The sequence below is a fragment of the Poecilia mexicana genome, unplaced genomic scaffold, assembly GCF_051168715.1.
Source record: "Poecilia mexicana isolate PSO_F unplaced genomic scaffold, ASM5116871v1 scaffold_16, whole genome shotgun sequence".
Classification (NCBI taxonomy): domain Eukaryota; kingdom Metazoa; phylum Chordata; class Actinopteri; order Cyprinodontiformes; family Poeciliidae; genus Poecilia; species Poecilia mexicana.
The window spans coordinates 2833324-2851941 of record NW_028263385.1 but is presented as its reverse complement, the minus strand read 5'-3'; the positions used below and the strand labels follow the sequence as shown (position 1 = coordinate 2851941).

General features: G+C 42.3%; 2 protein-coding genes across 3 annotated transcripts in view; one reads left to right on the top strand and one right to left on the bottom strand.

Moving 5' to 3' along the window:
* Positions 1-671: 671 nt before the first annotated feature.
* cmtm6 (CKLF-like MARVEL transmembrane domain containing 6) lies at positions 672-14220 on the bottom strand. 2 transcript variants are annotated; one of them, XM_014975376.2, is made up of 6 exons: positions 14090-14193; positions 12026-12082; positions 11822-11945; positions 3716-3892; positions 3528-3626; positions 672-2313 (listed from the first exon to the last, which is right to left on the bottom strand). In XM_014975376.2, the coding sequence occupies exons 3-6, from the start codon at positions 11936-11938 to the stop codon at positions 2149-2151; spliced, it is 558 nt and encodes a 185-aa protein (XP_014830862.1). In that variant the 5' UTR covers positions 11939-11945; positions 12026-12082; positions 14090-14193; the 3' UTR covers positions 672-2148. The 2 variants fall into 2 exon arrangements, with proteins under 2 accessions (XP_014830862.1, XP_014830861.1); XM_014975375.2 differs by lacking the exon at positions 12026-12082 and having other exon boundaries at positions 14090-14220.
* A 3926-nt stretch (positions 14221-18146) lies between these two features.
* LOC106907978 (copine-4-like) overlaps positions 18147-18618 on the top strand; it is a 29823-nt gene continuing 29351 nt past the window's right edge. The window contains exon 1 of the mRNA XM_088013659.1: positions 18147-18616. The gene's annotated coding sequence lies outside the window, so the exon portion shown is untranslated. The remainder of the gene's footprint in view (positions 18617-18618) is intronic.

Genomic DNA, 18618 nt, shown 5'->3' with positions numbered 1-18618 from the left:
GGCAGACTTCCCAGGTGCTGAGTGAATCAGCAGGACTCGGTTGAATCCAGAGAAGATGAACAAACATCTGGAGCTCTTCTACGGAGTGCCAAAAGGGACAAAGCTAAATGTCATCCTTAAATTATTACATGGAATAAAGAAATGTTTAATATTTTATGTTTCTTTAACATCAGATCATTAAAATGCAAACTGAAAAGAGCCGATATGGATAATTAAATGTGTTCCTGCAGCATCGCTTTGAATTTATCTGTCAAACTAAAGTAGAGGGGCGTGGCTATGGGCGGGACTAACGTCCTGGGATAAAACAATAGATCTAATCTGGGCTCTGATTGGCTGATGCCAGACGACGGCAAACCGAATCCTCCTCAGTGGATCAAAACGAACTGATCACCAAATCCGGTCTGCGTTACCTTCAGAAGTTAGAAAATAATACATGTAAAATGACTAAAGAAATCTGACTTTATAATTTAACACCTTAAAATTGGGCCTCTGTGTCTTTAAGAAGCTCCGCCTCCAGGAAGTCGTCTCAACATGGCTCCTCTATTAACCCTTCAATTAGAGGAAGTAGTAATTCACAAAATAAAGCTCTTCAAATCAAGAGCCTGGCAGTTACTGCAGAACTGAAGTGGTCCAGATGTTGGAATAGGAAGAAACCAGAAGCAAAACATGAATAAAGTTAAAAAGTTTATTAAAATGCAGCAAACAGAGGAACAGGAAGTTACACTTCATATAAATCATAGAAAACATTTGATTTGGCTCTGAAGAGCGACACGCCGATACAAAACAGGATCGTCTGACAGAAAAACCACTAGCATTTGTATTTTTACATGATTGTCTTTATTGGCAATAAAACAGATTCAAACGTGTTCAGGTCGATCAGGAAGAAACTAAACCAGGAGAAACAACTGCTCTCCTTTAACTTGCAGTCCTCTCTAGTCTACGGGCATAAAACCAACAATATGGAGATAAAACCAACAATATGGAGATAAAACCAACAATATGGAGATAAAACCAACAATATGGAGATAAAACCAACAATATGGAGATAAAACCAACAATATGGAGATAAAACCAACAATATGGAGATAAAACCAACAATATGGAGATAAAACCAACAATATGGAGATAAATCAACAATATGGAGATAAAACCAACAATATGGAGATAAATCAACAATATTAGCATAAACGGTTCAATCTGAGGGATTACTGAACATTTATAAAACAGCAGAAAAGGCTGAAGATCATCCTGAAGGCTGAAACTGTTGTTTTCTATTAAAAATCAGGAAGTGGCTCCCTCAGCCTGACAGGAAGTAGTTTCCTTTAAGACGATTAAAAGTGTAACAGCAGGACAGACGTTGAACCCGGACCAAACCGAAGATCCGATATGATCAGTTTCTGTCTAAGCGACAGAAACATTTAGAAACACGAAGCTGCTGGCAGCAGGATGGAGATAAATCCCGACGGGTCAGAGGAAATCCCACCGGCTGCAGGAACTTTACACGGTTCAGCGTTTCATGTTTCAGATCAGAAGAAACTGATTTCAGGGAAAATTGTGGAAAACGACTCAAATCAGATTACAGCTCCCCCTGCTGGACAGCGAAAGGCATTTCACTTTAGATCTTCAGGTTCCTCCTGATTTCAGTGAAACCTGCAGATGATTGACATGAAATTTTTCATTTGGACATAAACAGCTGAACAGTTTCTGTCCGATTCATTTAGAAAAATAAACATTCATCTTCTTTCAGGGAATAAAATAAACTTCCTAAAGCGATCCAAGTGGACAAATATACAAAAATCAGAAAATTTACAGAAAAATTCATTTTTTAAAACATTTTCTAAAAACGTCAAGAAATGGTGGCAAGTTAATAAGGAGCTTAAATCATTTCTACAAGATAGTGAGAATTTTAAGGCAACTGTTAAAATGCAAAGCTGGCAGAGCAAGAGAAAACCAGTCAGAACCAGTTAAAACCAGTCAGAACCAGTTAAAACCAGTCAGAACCAGTAAGCCGTGTGATTCCCAGTGGAGCAGAGTTTAGTGGTTTGGTTGTTTTAGTGTCTGCTGGTTCCGAATCTTCAGTAATAAAACCAGTTTGTGTCTCAGGCGGTTCTGATTGGCAGGCGGAGCGCCCCCTGCAGGCGCGGTGTCCTACGCCTTTCCATTGGCGTCTCCGTTCAGCTTCTCAGCCTCAGGTGGAGGAACGGCGCCGTTGGTGGTGGGCGGGGCCTTAGCACCCTGGAAGGGATTACCTTTGACCTTCAGGAAGACGAAGAAGTCAAAGATAAACGCTAACATGGCCAGGAAGCCGAACACCTGCAGACAAAGAAAATAATAAATGACAAGAAAAAAAACCTGAAAATTACAAGAAATAAAAATAGTTGATTTAATAAGAAAAAACAGATAGTTTCTAAATACAGAAACGATTTCAAGGTCGTCTGCAAGACCTGAGGTATGGAGGACCAAACCTGACGTAATAAGAAATAAAAGCATATATATATATATATATATATATATATATATATATATATATATATATATGGATCTTGGATGTTCAACGGACGATGTGCTCAGCGAATGTCTCAGACAATGGGGAACAGAGGACGAGGTGCTGGAGGAACCATCATGGGAAGAGAAACCCCTACATGGGATGTACCACCGACAAATAACTGAAGTGGCTGATATCAGGAAATCCTACCAATGGCTGGAGAAAGCTGGACTCAAGGACAGCACAGAGGCCCTCATCCTGGCCGCCCAGGAACAGGCCCTAAACACCAGAGCAATAGAGGCTCAGATCTACCACACCAGACAAGACCCAAGGTGTAGGTTGTGCAAGGAGGCCTCTGAGACAGTCCAGCACATAACAGCAGGGTGCAAGATGCTGGCAGGGAAAGCGTACATGGAACGACATAACCAAGTGGCGGGCATAGTGTACAGGAACATCTGTGCCGAATATGGACTGGAAGCCCCGAGGTCAAAGTGGGGAACACCCCCAAAGGTGGTGGAGAATGACCGAGCTAAGATCCTGTGGGACTTCCAGATCCAGACAGACAAGATGGTAATGGGGAACCAACCGGACATTGTGGTGGTGGATAAAGAACAGAGGAAAGCCGTTGTGGTGGATGTAGCAATACCAAGTGACCACAACATCAGGAAAAAGGAGAAACTGGAGAAATACCAGGGCCTCAGAGAGGAACTGGAGAAGGCCTGGAAGGTGAAGACCACAGTGGTGCCTGTGGTCATCGGGGCCCTCGGGGCAGTCACCCCCAAACTGGAGCAGTGGCTCAAACAGATCCCAGGAACAACATCAGACATCTCAGTCCAGAAATGTGCAGTTCTAGGCACAGCCAAGATACTGGAGGAGAACCTGAAGCTCCCAGACCTCTGGTAGAGGACCCGAGCTCAGAGGATGAAAGAGACCACCCGCGGAGGGTGAGAAGGGAATTTTTTTTTTTTTTTATATATATATATGTAGGGGACACAGAGGGACACAGAGGGACACAGAGGGACACAGAGGGACGGTGTCTCACCACGGCGACGGTCTCCACTGTTGTCTTGCCGTTGTTGGCTGCAAACACGCAGGAGGCGACTAAGAATAAGACGGCGATGAGGAGCGTGTACAGGAAGTCCTGCAGGACAGAAAAACTCATCACTTCAGTAGTAAGACAACAGGGACGGACAGAACCACAACCACAGCAGAACCAGAGCAGAACCTTACCACTTTGGGCCAGCAGCTGATGCCCACCCTGCTGTACAGCGTGGTGGACAGGAGGAAGAGGAGCAGCGCCGTGAAGAGGAAGGCTGTGCAGCTCACAAACTCAAAGAAGTAAAGAGGAGAGCAGCTCAGGCAGGTGGACACCGTCTCCTCCAGGACGAAGGCCACCAGGGACAGCAGCTGGGGACACACCACAACAGGACCATCAGAACCAGAACCACAGTTATGTGATGTATCCAGCCCAGAAAGGGCGGCCATCTTAATCTGTAAACTACCAGCTATCCACGGTGATGCTAGTTGATGACATCATCAGCCGGCGTTAAAACAGACAAGAAGAGGAAGTGTCATGTGGAGAGCGACAGGGACAGAGCTCGTTCTAATCTGGACCTGGTTCTGGTTCAAGCTGGGCTGTTAAGGCGTTTTGGTCCAGAAACAGGTGAAGGCAACAATTTTACACAACGCAGGTGAATCTGGTGGAGCTGCTGGCAGCACTGCTGCTTCCTGGGCTCGAGTCTGTCTGCATGTTCTCCCTGTGCATGGTTGTCTCTCTACGGGTTCTCCGGCTTCCTCCCAGTCCAAAAATATGACTGTCAGGTTAACTGGTCTCTAAATTGTCCCTAGGTGTGAGTGTGTATGTGGTTGTTTGACCCCTTTGTCTCTGTGTTGCCCTGCGACAGACAGGTGACCCGTCCAGGTGACCCGTCCAGGTGACCCGTCCAGGTGACCCGTCCAGGTGACCCGCCTCTCACCTGAGAGGCATCAACACCTCATGACCCACCAGGGACAAGGGTGGAAGAAAATGGATGATGGATGAATCTGGTCACCTGTCGGACCTGAAGCTTCTCCTGGTTCTGCATTGTGGAGAGGCAGAGCACCAGGCTAGCATGTAGCTGCTAACAGAAACTACTGATTACCCTTCCTGAGTTCATACTGAGTTTCGTTTGAAACTGCATGTTGGAGCCAACGATCTGGCAAAGCAGAAATCGGAGATTCTGAAAAAGGACTTTAATATTCTTCTGGACACTGCTGGGAAAATTAAAAACGAAGTTATTTCTCAGTTATTCCATCGCCTCAATGGGGAGACGAAAAACACTCCAGGCTGGGCATGATAAACAAATGGCTGATTAAAACCTGCTCTGCCAGCTCAGTGACCTTCATCGATAACCTCTGGATCTACTGGCAGCGCTTTCACCTCTAGGAAGAGGAGGACGCAATCTGAACAAACATGGGATAAGGCTGCTCACTGCAAACATTTTCATTTCATCAACAAGAACAGCAATGTGACCATCGCTTCAGAAGAACAGGCTCAGGGATGTCGACTAGGATGGATCCCTGCGCTCATCAGAAGCAAAGTGTCCCAAAACAAAGTGCTGGGGACAGAATGACTGGTTCCCCTCCTCCATCCCTCTCTGCTCCTACACTCACTCACAAGAACAGAGTTTCCCAGGAAGTCAATCACTAAAGAGAGCCGGGCTGCACCTGAGCCGCCTGAAGATGCTGGTGGAGGATCCGGGTCAGAAAGGAGGACGGACTCCTCCTCCTCCCAGCAGGATGAAATGGATCAACAGGTTCGCCTCGGCACGACTCTCCTTAGCGCTAACATAGCAGACCTCACTTCATCTAAGCCACCTGCCTCTGACCTCCCAGAGGATCCGGCACTTTGCGTCTCTGAGGTCTGAGACCGGGGTCCAGATACTATCACTACACCCGTCTTCCACCAGAATGTGTCTGGCCCCCCGACATTTCATAGCAGGACATTACCTGTCCGGATCACTACAAGAAAAATTACAAAACACAGAAATACAAAAAGCAGCGGTCTTAATTCAAACCTCAGACTGATCCCCTGCCTACAGAAACCTCAGATTGAAGAACTTTCAGCCTCCAAGTCGCTTAAACTGGCTCTTTTAAACACCAGATCTCTCTGTGCTAAAGCTCTATTAATTAATGATTTCATCACTGAGCATAATATTGATGTTTTATTTCTGACAGAAACATGGTTAAATGACAATAATGAAGCAATCGTACTAATTGAATCAGCGCCTCCTACATACAATTTTTTAAGTGAGAATAGAAAACACAAAAAGGAGGAGGCGTGGCTTCAATATTTAAGAATACCATGAACTGTAGTAAAATCTCTCTGGGTCATTTTATGTCTTTTGAATATCTTGGAATTGAGGTAAAAGGCCACAAACGAACTTTAATACTAACTTTATACAAAACCCCAACATATGAGGAAAATTTCTTTATGGACTTCAATGAACTTCTATCTCTCATATGCATTGATTACAATTGTTTGATAATTGTCGGTGATTTCAACATTCATGTTGACAACCTGAAGACCGAGGGGCAAAAAATCTGTTTAATATATTAGAGAGTTTTGGTTTAACACAACATGTCAAACAAGCAACACACACTCCTGGACACACACTGGACCTGGTTATCAGAGGGTGTGAATATTTCCAATGTCTCTGTAACTGATGTCGCCTGTCGGATCACTTTGCTGTTATCTTTGAATGTTCTTTATCTGTTAACCCACTTAGACAAACAACTACTATCACTAAATGTACTTTCACAGAAAACACAGCAGAAACATTTAATCAAATCTACTCTTCTTCCTCGTCCTTAAGCTATAATGACGTAGATAAGTTGGTAGATGATTTCAGTGCAAACTTTCAGATATCATTGATTACATTGCCCCCATTAAAGTAAAGGTTGTGACTGGTAGGAAGAAATCTCCATGGAGAAATGCACAAACAGTTCAATCTGCAAGACAACTCTGCCGTAGGGCCGAACGGAAATGGCGTAAAACTCAACTTCACGTTTATTATGACATCTATAAAGAAAGACTACGTAACTATCACTCAACACTAAAACATGCAAGAGAGGCTTTCTTTGCAGATGTCATAAACAAAAACATTAACAATGCTCCAGCTTTATTTGCTACTGTTGAAAGGCTCACAAACCCTCCTATGACGTCACCACCTGAACTTCAATCTAATGCCACCTGCAACAAGTTTTCCAGTTTCTTTTCAGAGAAAATTCAAAAGATCAGAGGATTAATCTGCACATCCACTCCAAAGCCAGTACCAATGCTGTGCCCAAACAAAACAAATGCAGGAACAATGACCCAGTTTCAACTACTTTATTATAAAACCCTAGAAGAAATTATAAGTCAATTAAGCTCCAGTTCCTGCTGTCTGGATGTCCTACCCACACATTTCTTTAAGAAAGTCCTGCCTGTCGTTGCTAATGATCTGCTCCATATAGTAAACACATCGTTGTCTTCAGGTGTTTTCCCTCAGGTTTTGAAAACAGCAGTTATCAAACCACTGATAAAAAAGAACAATCTGGACAAATCACTGCTGCAGAATTACAGGCCGACCTCTGACCTCTGACCTCCCATTCATCAGCAAAGTTACTGAAAAAGCAGTTTTTAAACAATTAACTAACTTCCTAACAATAATGAATCGCTTTGACTCCTTCCAGTCTGGTTTTCTTGCTCACCACAGCACGGAGACGGCCTAGTCAAAGTGCTCAATGACATCCATATAAATACGGACTGTGGGAGAACCACAGTGCTGGTTCTGTTGGACCTCAGTGTTGACCATGATGTTCTACTGAATCGACTGGAGAGTCGGGTCGGACTCTCCGGTCCGGTGCTCAACTGGTTTGAATCTTACATAAAGAACAGGGATTTCTTTGTTTCAATCGGAAACTTCTCATCAGAGAGGTCAAAGGTCAGGGTCAGGCGACCTTTGACCCCATCCAATCACTGAACAGATGCTTAGAACAGATAAATGTGTGGATGAGCCAAAACTTTCTCCAGCTGAACAGAAACAAACTGAAGTTATTATCTTTGGACCTAAAGAGGAGCGAACTAGAGTTAATGCTCAGCTTCAGTTATTACAACTGAAAACCAGCGATCAGCCCGAAACCTGGGAGTAGTGATGACCTCTGACCTGAACCTTCAGAGCCACATTAAGACAGTCACAAAGTCGGCCTTCTATCACCTGAAGAACATCTCCAGGATCAGAGGACTGATGTCTCAGCGCGATCTAGAGAAACTCATCCATGCGTTTATCTTCAGCCGCATTGATTCCTGCAGCAGCGTCTTCACAGGTCTGACTAATAAATCAATCCTCCAGCTGCAGCTGATCCAGAAGCTGCTGCTGTTCTCACTAAAACCAGGAAGATGGAGACATCACACCAGTTTTAAAGTCCCTACACTGGCTCCCTGTAGCTCAGAGGACAGACTTTAAAATACTGTTAGTTTATAAATCACTCAACGGTTTAGCACCACAATACATTAAAGATCTGTTGTTGCTGTACCAACCGTCTAGACCCCTCAGATCTTCTGGTTCTGGTTCTGCTCTGCATCCAGAACCAAATGAGGAGAAGCAGCATTCAGTTTCTATGCACCACAGATTTGGAACAAACTTCCAGAAAACTGTAAAACAGCTGAAACACTGAGAGCCTTTAAATCTCAACTAAAACCTGTTTAGAGTCGTTTATGGCTAAATTAGGGTTAGACTGTGGGTTTGATGTCTTCGATGTTTTTATCTTTACTTTTCATCTAGTTATTAACTTCTTTTAATTTCTCTTTCACACTGTCTATGTAAAGGCCCCCGGAAAACGTCCCAGTTCAACGAATCTATATCTAGGGGTGTGAGAATCCTTGTTAAATGACATTTAACTAAAGTCCTTCGGGGTTTAGAGTCCCAGTTGACGGCGTTTCAACTAAAATCCTGGAGGTTGGAGTCCTTGTCAAACGGTGTTTGTGACTAAAGTCCCAGAGGGTTGGAGTCCCAGTTAAACGACGTTTAACTGAAGTCCTAAAAGGGTTTTAATGTTTTTATCTTTTTTAATCTTTTTCAAAATGTCTTTCTCATTGTTTATTCAATGTCACATGCTGTTTTTATTTTAATGATGTGAAGCACTTTGAAATGCCTTGCTGCTGAAATGTGCTATACAAATAAAATTTGATTGATTGATTGAAACCAGTGAGATTAAACTGGTTTTAATGGGGAGCTGCTGACAAAAGTGGCAGCAGAAACTAAAACATTACAGACCAACGACATCCAGAGGCTTCCTCAAAACAAATCTATTGTATATATATCTATGTCCTCCACCTGAAGGGGGCGGAGCCTCTGCTCTGTGTTGGGTTAGAAGCTGCAGAACCGGTCTGGAGCAGAACCTTTGTCCTGCCTCGTCACATGACCAGCTGAGCTAGAGACATGTCCTCCGTGTCCTCACTGTCAGAACCAGGTCCAGTTTCAGACTCGCTGCTGTTTTTGTTGCATTAGTTTCCATTCCCTGCAGTGTTTATCGTTTGGTTGATTTTAGTTTTTCTGTTGAGTTTGGTTTTTGTGTCTGCAGAGTTTCTAATGTAAAAAACCTCCAGAACCTCCAGAACCTCCAGAACCTGGCCTTCTTTCCCCCTGAAGTCTCTGGACCCAGGATGTGAGGAAAGAGGAAGGATTTTATTGTGAAAGGTTGCGGCAGAAAGTGCTGACTCTGCAGATTTGATCGGTTTATTCTGATCCCTTCCTGAATCAGTCAGAGGTCCGGTTCCAATCCGGGCCCAGTGTGAGGCACTGCAGAGCCGCTAGAACCGGGTCGGGTCACCAAACATAGAACCAGAGGAAGGTTTTGGATGGACCGGTCCTCCAGAACCGGTCAGATGGAGGTCCAGAGCTCTGAACATCCTGTTTCTGCAGCTGGTTCTGTTCGGCCCGGATGCCCCCCCCAGGCGCCATTGCGACAGCCGGCGGTTCTGCTGACCACAGCCAAACGGTCCTGCAGAACTTTCACTTCTCCATCTGCCGCTTCCTGCTGAACAGCAGAACCAGAACCAGAACCGGACCTGAACTTTAACGGCCAGAACTTTGACTTGTAATCTGAATTTACTTAAAAAACCCAAACTGCTTTCATCTGGTAACCACAGAGGAAAACCAGAACTTTGACCCAAATTCTGGTTTAATTTCCAAGAAGAAATTTAATATTTTTCTTCAGATGAGCTCAGAATAAAAAAACTGGATCAGAACCACCACTAGTTCTGGATCTAGGATCAGGATTCTATTTTTATGAGTTTAGGTTTTAAAAATGATTTTTGGCCCAAAGTCTGGACTGCTCTGCTTCAGTGTTTTTTCCTCTTGACTCCCGCAGCATGATGCTGCCACTGCCTGGTCGCAGCAGATGTATGGAAGGCAACACGTGGTTCAGGACCAGAATGTTCTCTGTGCTTTATAGAAACGATCCTGAGCCGAACCAGAACCAATAAAACATGGCCGCCCGGGTCTTTGACTGGCTGTATGTAAACTTCTGGCCTCAGCGTCACTCTGAGCCGACAGATTCAGCAACTTGTTGCCAACTGGGAGAGGCGGCAACGTGTGAAACGAACCGCCGAACGGCAACTTCCTGTGACAACAACCAAGGATTCAGAGAAGAAGAAAAAGAAGAAGTGGCAGGAAGTGTGATTCAGGGGCGCCGACCACGGAAACCACGGCAACGGGTTCAGAGCATCATGGAGTGAACAACAGGAAACCAGCGAACCAGACGCAGACTGGGGACTGGTCCAGTACTGGGAACATGCACAGAACCTTTCACTGGAATCATCCAGACGGGATTATTTTAGATCCAGAATGAAACTAAAAGGTTTTAATTTAATCTGATTATCATTTTATTTCTGACAAAATTGGACCAATTGGTTCTGCAAAGTTTCTCCAGACGACAGTAAAGAACTGAAACAGATTCACAAAGCACAACTGAACCGAGAACTGAATCATGAACTGTAGGGCTGTATCGATTCTACGATATTTACCGATTTTTCATCCGCGAGTATCGATACGTTAGAACATAGGGGTCCATAGCCTTACAGCGTCTTTTTAACACGTCTGGTTTGTTACGGCGTAGCAGCCAGACTCCCACAGTCTCACTTTCAACTTGTGCTTAAAGAGCACATTATAAACTACACACCAGTTTTTAAATTGTGTTAATAGGCCAAATAAAACCGGAGTTATGCTAAAATAAGTCAACCGTATTTTTCTGAATGTCAGAGAAATGTCAAAAACTGTCTTTTCTGGTTATGTGACAGGAAATGAGCTTCCAAAGGTAAAAAACGAAACTTAACAGATTCCTTTGGTTTTAGAAATCTCAAATCTTCAACAAATAATTATGGGATGTATTTTGTTGCTAAGAAACCAAGTAAAGTTTCTTAGCAAAATGAATGCAAAGTTTGGATGCCGGAGCGATCGGTGGCATCCGCTGGGCGATTTGTTTTTAGCCTAGTGGTTTCTGTCTGTATGTAAAGGATTACCTGAAGAATCAACGCGCAGCAGCAGCGGCGCTCTGCTTGGAGCAGGAAGACGGAGAGGGGAAACCCGCAGCCGGAGCCTGGGGGGTGAGGGTTGCCATGACGACGATGGCTGATCGATCATTCATATTGGTAACTGACAAACAGTATCAGAGACTGAGAACGATGAGAGGCAGATACTCAGAGATCAAGCAGGGGAACGGCGGCGCTGCGCAGCTGCCAGGACTCGATCACTACGGGGTTAGGCGGAGCCGCAACCCCAGCAGTTAGTAGTAAACGGCTTACAGACACGGCCAACTCTGGGAGACAAGGTAGAAAAATATTTTCACTATAGTCCAAAAGACTTTATTTTACCCTCCTACCCCAATCAGAGCCAGGTATTGTGTAGCTGATGCTTTTAATCAGTTTTCAGTTAATTAAATCCAACTGAAAACTGATGAAATCCAAGTCTATGGAACACAAACCGTCACCAAAATCACTCTGTCCCTCTAAAATCTTTCAGAAAATCATAAAAGTGTATCAAAGCGTATCGATCGCAGAATATCGTGACATATATCGCATCGTGAGATTATTGTGTCATTACACCCCTAATGAACTGAACCGAGAACTGAACCAATGAACTGAACGGTTCTCGGCTCGGCTCAGTGATCCTGGTTCAGTTCCGGTTCTGTTCTGGTTCTGATCCAGCCGTGTTTATACATCTGGACCATTGGCACGGTAACCAAGGTAGCCTGATCAGAACCTGGGCGGTTCTGTCCAGACAGCATTAATCAGAGCTGAGTGAACTTTGACCTCACCACTTCCAGCATCTTCAGGCCGAAACGCAGCATGTCCAGATGCTCCGACGCCGGGCCGAGCCAGAACGGCGCCTTCGGGTTAGAAACCGTCGTCGCTGTGTAAACTTCGTTGGCCATGATGGAGCTGGAGACAGAACAGGAAGTCGCATCAGAGTCCAGATCTATGACCACTTCCTGTTGGAGCCAACACTCACCAACACTGACCTCTACACCATTAATCAACAAAGTTCTTTATTTGAAGCAGAAGAGACGCGTAACCTCCTGAAAATTCAAAAGTCAAAATAAAAGAGTGAATTAAACGATAAAACAGGAAAAAATCTAAACGATGAGTGGAATGTTTCTCTACATTGAAACCATTTTTCTCATGAAGTATTCTTCAGGGTGTCATGAGCGATTCATTTGCATAAACTTCATAAAGTTGTGAGCGCAGACATCAGGTCGAGCCCCAAGAGTCAGAGCGAAGCTTGACCGTGACGAGCGTTTAAGCACAAATTATTCTTCGTTCACACAGAATTAAGTCTCGCTGTACAAATATCACACGTTATTAGCAGCAGGGAGTCCAGGTTTTCTCACTGAAACCGTTTGTCTTAAAATGCCCACGTTACCCCGGGGGCAGGAGGGCGACGCCCACGTTACCCCGGGGGCAGGAGGGCGACGCCCACGTTACCCCGGGGGCAGGAGGGCGACGCCCACGTTACCCCGGGGGCAGGAGGGCGACGCCCACGTTACCCCGGGGGCAGGAGGGCGACGCTGGACCTGGCCGGTTGAGGCTCCTAGTTGGAGAATCACAGATGACTTTCAGAGGCTCAGGCTTCAGCTTTGCCACATTTTGTCCTGGTGACCAGCTGGGCCAATCAGAGGGCGGGAGGTCCCGCCCTTCACTGTGATTGGTTTAGACCTCATGTGTCTGTTGATGAACAGGGAACATTTTAGACTTCCGTTTTTCCTCTAATGACTGGACGCACTGCTGAAACTTGTTAGATTCTGGATGTTCCTGGCATGCCCTGAACGCACCACGGGCTGAAGCACGACCCGGTTCTGGTCCAGATCAGGAACAGCAGCTGAACAGTTGGACCAAGCACATTGGGACTAAAGTACAAATGTTAAAGTTTCTGATCCAGAACCAAAACGTTTGAGGCTCTTATGACCCAAAACCGGTTCTGAGACACAAATTACTCTTTTTTTTTGTTTCAATTCTATCTATAAATAAACCAGAAAATGTCAGAAAAACCAAAATGAAGATCAGATGAGACAGATTTCTAAATAAAAACATCTGTAGGAAGACTGGATTTTCACAATATCAGTATCAATGCATGTTTTGGGTCATATTAGAATAATGATGCATTTAAATGCGACAGGACTGCAGACTCTGAACACCCGCTTCCTGACTGGGCAAACTTTACTGCAATAATTATAACAATATTCAACATTTCAACGCCATTTATTCCTAATATCATGCAGCTCTACATGTTGAACTAAATGAGGCTGCAGGGAAAAGTCTGACCTCTGTTTGGGGATTTATGTGAGCATCAACATTCAGATGAAAACCAGAGTTTAGCTTTAATTTTCCAGATAAAACCAAAAACAAACATTTGAAGGGGATTTCTGTTTTCTCCGCAAGTGAAAGTGAAAAGCAGCAACCATGTGTTCAATTTCAAACTTTCCCATCATCTCGGGTTTAAAACACCAAACGTGATTCAGAAATATAAGAACAAAACCGTTTTTTTATCGCACAGGAACGAATCAGAGCAGATCTGAAACATTTAACCTCAACAGAACGTTCTGGGAAAATCGGAAACTTCATCTCCACCGAACTCCAACTGTAAAACTTGACAATTTAAATCAAAACGTTGGTAAACACCAAACTAAACAGTTAAAAAGATGGTTTATGAATTGTCTGTAAAGCAAGGAGTCCTGCAGGAAGTTCGGCCCTCATTTTATCCGGCAAAAGTTTTATTTTAATGGATCCAGCAGCTGTCTCTGGTTCCAAAGCCAAGGGAAGGGATCGGAGCGGATGTTGACTTTTTCAGAGAGGAGAACGGGATTAAACTCAATAAATGAAGATAGATTTTCTAAAACACAACTGAGATTATCAGAACTAAGAAAAAAAAGTACTTTTAAACTTTTAATTGTATGTCAAACAAGAAACTTTAAGACGTTTGGCATCAACTTCAGCGGCCTAAACGTGATTAACTTTTATCTTTCTGAACAAAAAGATAAGGAAATGACAATTTAAAAAATACGTGACGTCAAATGTATAAAACTCACGGTTGTGTTGTCTCGGTTCACAGGAAAGATGAACTTTACAGTTAAAATCTGACTCCGTCACCTCTAGGCTTTGTTTGTGAGCCACTTCCGCGTTTCAGAATTTTATAAAGCTGAACGTAACGCAAACTTAACTTCCGGTACCTACCGGAAGTTTTCGACGTTGCTTTATTGTGAAGTCTAGAACGATTAGTTTACCTTTAAGGTACTTTTGGTTTCAAACTCACATTAAGTCCGACCCATAAACACAAAAATCAGCACTTTTCATCCACAATAAAGGTTAAAGAGTCGAAAGAAAGTGACTAAGATGTTCAAGGCCGATTTCTGATGAGAAAAGCCCAGAGTTTGGTTTTTAACACAACACCGACATCTAGTGGTGGGAAACAGATGGAAGTTGAATGTTTGAAATAACCACTTTTTTCCCTTTAAAAGGATTAAACCAAAAACTTTCTGACTATTTAACTTTACATCAATAACATTACATAATTTTCTTATTTCTCCCAAATTCAGATGAAATATGTGATGGTTTACATATTTTCACCATGTAATTCAAACATTTTTAAGTGTCATAGTTCCAAACTAAATATATAACCTACAACCAAAATACGTAACTTGTAAACTAAATATTTAGTTAGCAAACTATATACTTTGTTCTCAACTAAATGTTTAGCGTCCAAACTAGACATTTAATTTCCAAACTTGGAACTGTGAGCAGTTAGACAGTCACCGAACAACTAATATAATATTGTTTTCCGAAGATCTTTTATAAGTGTTTTTTTTTGTAACTGAAGTACAACAGAGGAGAAAACATGCATTACTAATTAGAGCTGCACTGAAAGATTATAAAGCTCCACATTTGATCAACTGAAGAAACAGTAACAGATGTCTAAGTGTCGTTAAAATGCATAAAACTTACAAAAACGGGAGTTTTCCCAGGTCCATGGCGTAGAAAGTCCATTCAGAGCCGGTCTTATGCGAAATTCTGTTCCATTTTCACGGCACTTCTGATCGATTTCTCGGTAAAAACTACTCATATAATCATGTCAATGTTGCAACTTTCAGTTTAATCGGCAGCTATAAAAATAAAATAAATAAATAAACGGGGTCTTCTGTGGAGGTCTTTTTACGCTGCTTTGTGTTATTTTAAACGCAAAGAGAATCAATCATTTTTCAACTTTTCAGCCACCTGAAATAATCTGTTCCCCCTACATAAAATGGAAACAAATTAATTTACCTGCAAGTCCTTAACTGTGTCGATTCCTCTCTTCATCAACAACAAATTTTGATAACATTAGCTCTTTATTTCCCAAAGTTAGGAGGGGGGAACAAAATATTTTAGCTCTTTCAGCTGCCTGAAATAATCTGTTCCCCCTACATAAAATGGACATGTACAGTGAATTACTTTCTTTGTTACCCAAACTTTGAACCATTAAATGAAGCTGTTTATTTCAGTTTGCAGAAAAACTCCTAGCAAAAGAGGTTGTGGATTTTCCTGTTTCCACTGCGGCGTCGACAGCATGAGGTTTACGTTGCTGTGAGATTATTCTTAGTGCACTGAAAAAATGAGAACTGAGGGGATTTTGGATTTGCACAAACAAAATAAGTTAATACTACACAATTCAGTCATCTTTCTTGCATTTACACGATTGAATAAAGAACCATTTACTTAATTACCAACAATAATGAAACTACTAATTTTTCTTATGTTGATTTAATGTAATTAAATTAGATTACTAAAACCATTGTAATCACGTTTTATCATCACCGGAAATGATGCAATATAACAGAGACAATACTTAAATATGATTGGACAATAATAAGAGCGGGCTTTTGAATCTTAACCAGTAAGAAGCCAAACAAGATCATTTTAAAGATATCGCGATTGCCGCGCAGTTTCTTCTGACTATTCAGCTACAAGACCACAAGACAAACCTTTGGACGCCCACCGATTAGGTAAGTGATCTAAATATTATTTTTTGTAGTTGGGAATGTTTCCACAAAGATTATCGTTCTGTCTGAGAAGTCATTTGTAAATATATTCTTATTTTGAGTGTTAATGAAAACTTTTGTCATGATTACTATAATTTGTATGTTTTGATAAAAAAATATGTACTTAGCCAAAACTTAATACATCAACATGGAACATAAAAACAGCTTTTTAAGAAAATTGTTTGTCTATAACTTAATAAGTACAATAATTTCATTTTCTATAGTTATTAAAAGTAGATGCGGCTCTTCAAATCTGGACTAGATTATTCTCCTCTTCAAGAAGACTCTTTATAACCATGTTTGTGATTTGTGAAACTTTTATCTGATTAGTGAAACTTCAAAAAGGGAAACTTTTGCCCTTTTTTTCGGTTTCGATCACACAAGATCTGCTCTAATTCCAAAACTACGACACCTAGACTCTTCAAACCTGGACTGGGTTATTCTGCTCTAATAGCAGAATGTTTATAACCATGTTTGGAATTTCTGAAACCTTTTTCTGATTTTGGCTAAGTACATTTTTTTTTTTTATCAAAACATACAAATTATAGTATGTTTTATAGTGGGCGGCTGAAAGAGCTAAAATATTTGGTTCCCCCCTCCTAACTTTGGCAAACAATGATCAAATGTCACCAAATCCACAGGATTTGTTGTTGAAGATGAGGGGAATCAACACAGTTAAAGACTTGCTGGTAAATTAATTTGTTTCCATTTTTTAGAGGAGGAACAGATTTTATCAGGCCTCTGAAATATCCATTCTCTCCTCTCCTCCCCCCATAACTTTGGGAAATAAAAAGCAACTGTTTCCAAATTCTCAAAAATTATTATGTGTGATAGCATACTAGACATTTCCTTAATCCAGTAATCTGTCATATTTTACATTAGAACGGGATTTACCAAAAAGTTTACACTGATATTTTCAGGAAGTCTTTATTTTGGTGCCCTGCTATCAGCCAGCTTCCCTCCTCTTGTATCAGAAATGAAAAATTATAAATGCACACTACGTGTTGGGAACCTGTGTTTGTTGACTGACTTTTATTTGTCAGGCTTAAGAGACAAAAGTTGAAAAATGATCGATTCTCTTCGCGTTTAAAATAACACAAAACAGCGAAAAAATACCTCCACAGAAGACCCCGTTTATTTATTTATTTTATTTTATTTTATTTTGATAGCTGCTGATTAGACTGAAAGTTGCAACATTAACATGATTATATGAGTAGTTTTTACCGAGAAATCGATCAGAAGCGCCGTGAAAATGGTCAGATCCGCCGGATCCACCTCTCTGGCTGCAATGCGCGCTCCCGACACAGGGGGCAGAATTTCACAGGGAACAGAATTTCCCACAAGACCGGTGTTCTGACAACACCTGTTGCTTTCTCCTAACTTCCTCCATTCCTGTTGACACGCTACCGGAGAAAAATACAGCTAAGATAGTTTGCTGCTAAGAGCGCTCACTCGGTCGTATGTCTACAAATGCAACATGAAAACGGTCGTTTGTAACATATATGACACATTCTGATCAAATTTCAAACCCAAAATTTGCTTAACATGAATTTAGTCATGCAATTTGCCAACTATGTAGTTATTTACCAACTTATTAATGTAACTCATTTCCCCTATGGACGAATTTACTGCATTTGACCAAAGGGAATCACATTTATGCTCTATGTCTGTTAAATCTGGAAACATATGTCTTGGTCAATACAACTGGGGGGGGGGGTAGTTAAGAAGTCAAAGTTTGATTTCAGGTGAGAAAATGAGGCTGTGGTTCTGTTTTCAACTCAACACCGACATCCAGTGGCGGAAAAAGCTGAATGTTTTTAAATCGTTCGACTTGAGATTTTTGGGACGCTCAGGTCAAAAGTTCATCTGAGGAGGAAAATACAAATGAGCAGACTATAAAAACCCTCTGACATCAGTTTGTCCCGGTTTATTTTCCACTTAGTCACTTTTTAGAATAAAGGTCATTACTATTTCATTTGAAACATTTCCTGCACTACATCCACTTTAGTTTTTATTATTTTCCTATTTCTGATTTGATTTTTGTGCAATAGATAAATAAACTCACCTCACTTCCTGCAGGGCAGCAGCTCTGAACACACTGGAATGGCCTAGTGAAAGTCCAGCTGGGAATCCATGTCAGGAAGCTTGATGTTCAGAGATTCTCTGGCTTCCATACTTCTCCTCATGCAGAAGCATGCCACACTTTTCAGATCAGGTCTGGCTTGTGTTGCCCAGTTCAGCCAGTATGAATACTTCTGGACCTCTGGATGCTTCAGCTCTGATCTGAAGGATGTTTCATGAATAAAAGCTGATTTTATTTCCAACTCGGCCTGTAGGGGGCGCCGCGGCCCGCTCCTCTCCGGGTTTCCCCGGGTATAAATGCGGGAGGAGCGGCTGCGGAGCGGAGAGGCTCTCCAGCAGCCAGAGGAGGAGGAAGAGGAGGATGAGGGTGAAGAAGCGGAGCTGATCTCAGTTTGGAGCCGCTGAGCTGAAACCGGAAACTTCCGGATGTTTTTCTGAAGCTTTTCCTCATCCGAACAGGT

Bases quoted from the DNA above. Each gene is read 5' to 3' on its own strand.
- cmtm6 (XM_014975375.2), bottom strand. From the start codon at position 11,938: ATGGCCAACGAAGTTTACACAGCGACGACGGTTTCTAACCCGAAGGCG. The intron at 3,893-11,821 runs GTGAGGTCAAAG...GTGTGTCCCCAG, and splicing joins GCCTGAAGATGCTGGAAGTG to CTGCTGTCCCTGGTGGCCTT. The intron at 2,314-3,527 runs GTGAGACACCGT...CTTTGTCTGCAG, and splicing joins CAGTGGAGACCGTCGCCGTG to GTGTTCGGCTTCCTGGCCAT.